At 43.7% G+C, this 4,298-nt stretch overlaps 1 protein-coding gene across 1 annotated transcript in view; it reads right to left on the bottom strand.

Moving 5' to 3' along the window:
* The window catches only part of RPS6KA3 (ribosomal protein S6 kinase A3), a 131,143-nt gene that overhangs the window by 29,487 nt on the left and 97,358 nt on the right, over positions 1 to 4,298 (bottom strand). The window contains exons 11-12 of the mRNA XM_042782663.1: positions 486 to 523; positions 161 to 303 (exon numbers count right to left, since the gene is read on the bottom strand). Coding sequence (XP_042638597.1) covers positions 161 to 303; positions 486 to 523 — 181 coding nt within the window. The remainder of the gene's footprint in view (positions 1 to 160; positions 304 to 485; positions 524 to 4,298) is intronic.

Below are 4,298 nucleotides of genomic sequence, written 5' to 3'. Positions count from 1 at the left end.
GGAGTGGCTGGTGGGTTTGAACCGCCAGCCGTCTGGTTAGCAGGCAAGTGTCTTAGCCACTATGCTACCAGAGCTCCTATAGAAAATAAAAATACCAGTTTCTCTCATAACATTCACTAGTGGTTCTCATTTAAAAAACAAAACAAAGACAAAAGCTTACCATCAGCACACCAAAAGACCACCAATCAGCACTCTGTGTGTGACCGCGACGGTTGACTACTTCTGGAGCCATGTATTCCACAGTGCCACAAAAAGAATATGCCTTCTTCTCATGGTCAATAGACTCTTTGCTCAGGCCAAAATCTTCCAAAGTAAATAATGAATTGATTAAACTTGATAAAAAAATCCTACAATAATTTGCATGTGTCAATTTTAAATGCTGAACTTCAGTATTAACACAATTAAAAAAAAAAAAAAAACAACTCTAAGCCACAATTTAAACACAATGGGTCAGAAAGATATTTCAATGAAATGAGAATTTTTACCTGTTAACTTGATGTGACCTTCTTCATCAAGAAGTATGCTGAAAGAAAACAAAGCCAGAAAATCTTTAAACACCACAAAATACAAATTTATGCAAATTAAATTTGAATTTATATCCTCAAAGATCAGATCAGCACAATTCTTTTATAATATTACTTCAGACTCTAAGAAGGCAAAGGTAAAGGGAGAAAAAATTATTTTTTTTGACATACCAAAACCAAAACAACTGGCATCAAGTGGGTCCTACAAGACAGAGTAGAACTGCCTCATAGGGTTTCCAAGGTTGTAAATCTTTACACACCACATCTTTCTCCACAGAGTGGCTGGTGAGTTCTAAAAGCCAACCGTTTGGTTTTAGCTGAGCACCTCAACCACTATGTTACCAGGGCTTATTTTGGACATGCATATATAACACATCCCAAAGTCAAAGTCATAAGCCTATATTAAACCAGAGGCACTTTAGAAATATTAGAAAAAGAATGGAAAAACCTATCATCTTCAAAGCTGCCCTTCCTACTAAAGTCTTGGCAGACCTGGTCCAACTCCCTAGCCTGAGCTCACAGTAGAGAGAATGTGCACTTATGGAAGTCAAAATCACAGGAATTCTCATTCTCTTGGTCATTTTTAAGGCACCTGACTAAATCTTTCTTTACCAGTATGGTGATTATGTTTGTATGTCAACTTGGAAGGGCCTTGTTGAGTGGCTGGGCAGCTGGTGGTAGTTATTCCCCATTAAGAGCCTGGCAATCATCTCCATGGTGGGCTCTACCACAAGCAGCTGAGTAGCTGCCTTTGGGATGTGGTCTGCTTCCAGTATGTAAGGAGAAGCCTTGGGAATGGTCTCTAGCCTATGGATGGCATGCTTGGACCTTGAATGTAGCCGTGTCATTGCTCAGCAGCCTGCTATGCTCCGCCAACCTTGGGACTTACAATGGACTTAAGTTAATGGCCTGCCATGTGATTTGGTAACATCGGGACTGTGCCTTTTTACTTGTCAACCTTGGGGCTTCTTCTCAGCTTCAGCAGCCAGCAGCTGTCTGAGTGAAGAAATGCCTCTAGCTCCAGTGGACCTGGAGCAGGAGGCACAGCTGGATCCCAAGGTTGAGGGGCTTTCACCCAGCCCCTAGAGGTATAAAAAGGCAAAACTTTGAACTCCTATTTGTTAAGGCCATCCCATTTGTGGTATATTCTTCTCAGACTGGTACTGGTAATGAGAGACTGGGGAACTGCTCTGACAGATACCTAAAAGGTGGAAACAGGAGTGGAGTGCATCTGTGACCCGAGACCCTGGCAGAGAGACCACGGCATACGGCATGAGAGACGGCAGGAGCAGAGCCAATACCGGCATGAGAGATGGCAGGAGCAGAGACCAGAGACTGGCATTAAACACAATAGGCATACCAGCCCATGGAGGAGAGAGCCAGGTGCCACTGGGAAGGCGGCTTCCTGGCGGAGTGGGCTGCCTTCAGGCGTTAATTGGTAGAGAAGACAGGGATAAAATGGAGTAGCAGGTTGGCTGGCCAATAGAGCAACAAAGCTGAGTGTTTTTAGGGCAGGAAGATTTCCTGTGGAGTGTGTTGCCTTCGGCATTTATTGGCAGAAGCAGAGAGACCAAGGAGATGGAAGCAGAGCTGCCTCATCATGAAAGGGTAGGACCATGGCCTTTGGGGGTGGAACCACTACAGCACCCTAGGTTTTAAAGAGCCAGGCTTTCACCAACTTGGTTCTGGAGTGTTGGGGCTGCCCATTCATGTGAGCCAGTGGGATGGAGGCATAGCTGCTGCCCAAGAGTGAAGGGGTGGGGCTGCCATGCCCAAGAGGGAGAGGAACGGGCCTGCCATGCCAAGGGGGTGAGGCCATCACTCATGAACTAGGGGACTGGAGTCACCCAGTGGAGGAGACCTGTACAGATACCACCCATTGAAGATCTGTACAGGTGCCAAGTTGACAAGGGGTGGAATTGCATTGGTTGTGTGTATGTCAACTTGGCTGGGCCTGGTTGAGTGGCTGGGCAACTGGGGGTAGTTATTCCCCATGATGAGACTGGTAAACAACTCAATGGTGGGAACTACCACAAGCAGCTGAGTAGCTGCCTTTGGGATGTGATTTGCTTCCTGTATATAAAGGAGAAGCTTTGAGAATGGTCTCTAGCCTATGGCATGCTTGGACCCTGCATGTTGCTGTGTCACTGCTCAGTAGCCTGCTATGCTCTGCCAACCTTGGGACTTACAAAGGATTTAAGTTAATGGACTGCCGTGTGGTTTGGTAACATCAGGACTGTGCCTTTTTACTTGTCAACCTTGGGGCTTCTCAACCTCAGCAGCTGTCTGAGTGAAGAAATTCCTCTAGCTCCAGTGGTCAGGGAGCAGGAGGCAGAGCTGGACCCCAAGGTTGAGGTGCTTTCACCCAGCCCCTAGAGCTATAAAGAGGCAAAACTTTGAACTTGGGGACTTAAAGCCTCCAAATTGTAAGAATAAACTCCTGTTTGTTAAGGCCATCCCATTTGTGGTATATTCTTGTCAGAGCGGCACTAGGTAACCAGAACAACCAGTTTTTCTTTTGATACCACCTACACAATTCTGATCTCAACACACTGCCTTTTTCTTCACTAATCCATCTCTTCAGTGTATTCATTTTCCAGTGTTTTCTATCTTTCCCAGTAAACGATGACCTCCTAGAGGGTTGTGCTCTTATTCATCTTTGAAGCTCAGAGCCTGGTAGAGCATTGACAAGTAAGGAATGTTTGGTGAATGAATGGGTGAGGTGGCTCAGGTAGGATAAGACTAGAGTGTATAAGGACCTTCTCTTGTATTCCTGATAGTTGGGGCTTATTCCCAAGAATAATGGAAATGAAAGATTTACATGAATGAGGGGAAAGATAATTTGATTTTTTATTTCAGAAAAGATTTAGAGTCATTTACTTAGCTCTTAGATATGGGTCATGAGAAAAGAAAATCTATTTGACAATGACACTCAGATTTCTCTCCTGAGCAACTATTTGAATTGAAAGTAATGCCATTAATTATGAAATTATGGAAAGGAGTAAGTAGTAAGTTATAAGCCACTGATTTTATTTTTGGATAAGTATTTCAGTACCCTGACTTGACTTGAAAGGTCAAATAATAAACTCAGTGATCTTTAAAAGTATCTCATAATATAAGCATTTTCTTACTTTTAATTCTAACTTTAAAATTTTGCAAGTTAGATTTTATATAACATATTATAAAATTTTGTTGTTAAGTGCCGTCGAGTCATTTCCGACTCATAGCGACCCCATGCACAACACAACACTGCCCGATCCTGCGCCAGCCCCACAATCCCTGCTATACTTGAACCGATCATCACAGCCACCGTGTCAATCCATCTCGTTGAAGTCCTCCCCCTCTTTCGTCAACCCTCCACCCTACCAAGCATGACATCCTTCTCCAGGGAATGATCCCTTCTTACAAGGCAGGCCTGAGTTTCCTCTCCTCACCTAATTCCTTCAGCTGATTGCTCTTCTCTCTGGCTTCCTGTCTTTTAATCCCCTTTCTCCTGCTCTTCCCGCCTGCTACTTTTGGGCATCCCTGAGTTGTCTCTCCTCACCTGTAACCCTGGGGCTGACTGCTCTTCTGTCTGGGTTCCTGGCTTTTATCTCCTTTCTCCTGCTAAATTTTACTCCTGTAAAATTTTACTATGACAAAAATACTACCAACCTTCCTATTTCACCAATTATAAGAAATACAAGGTATACAACTGGGGATAATTGAGTAGGAGCCTTTTTTTCAAATCCATTTCATAACAAGGGACTTATTCTAAAAAAAAAAATACTAAAT

The sequence above is a fragment of the Orycteropus afer genome, unplaced genomic scaffold (genome assembly GCF_000298275.1).
Source record: "Orycteropus afer afer isolate SDZICR_OR568_19922 unplaced genomic scaffold, OryAfe1.0 scaffold00404, whole genome shotgun sequence".
Lineage (NCBI taxonomy): Eukaryota > Metazoa > Chordata > Mammalia > Tubulidentata > Orycteropodidae > Orycteropus > Orycteropus afer.
The sequence above is the reverse complement of the archived record's forward strand: the minus strand, read 5'-3'. Positions and strand labels throughout refer to the sequence as shown.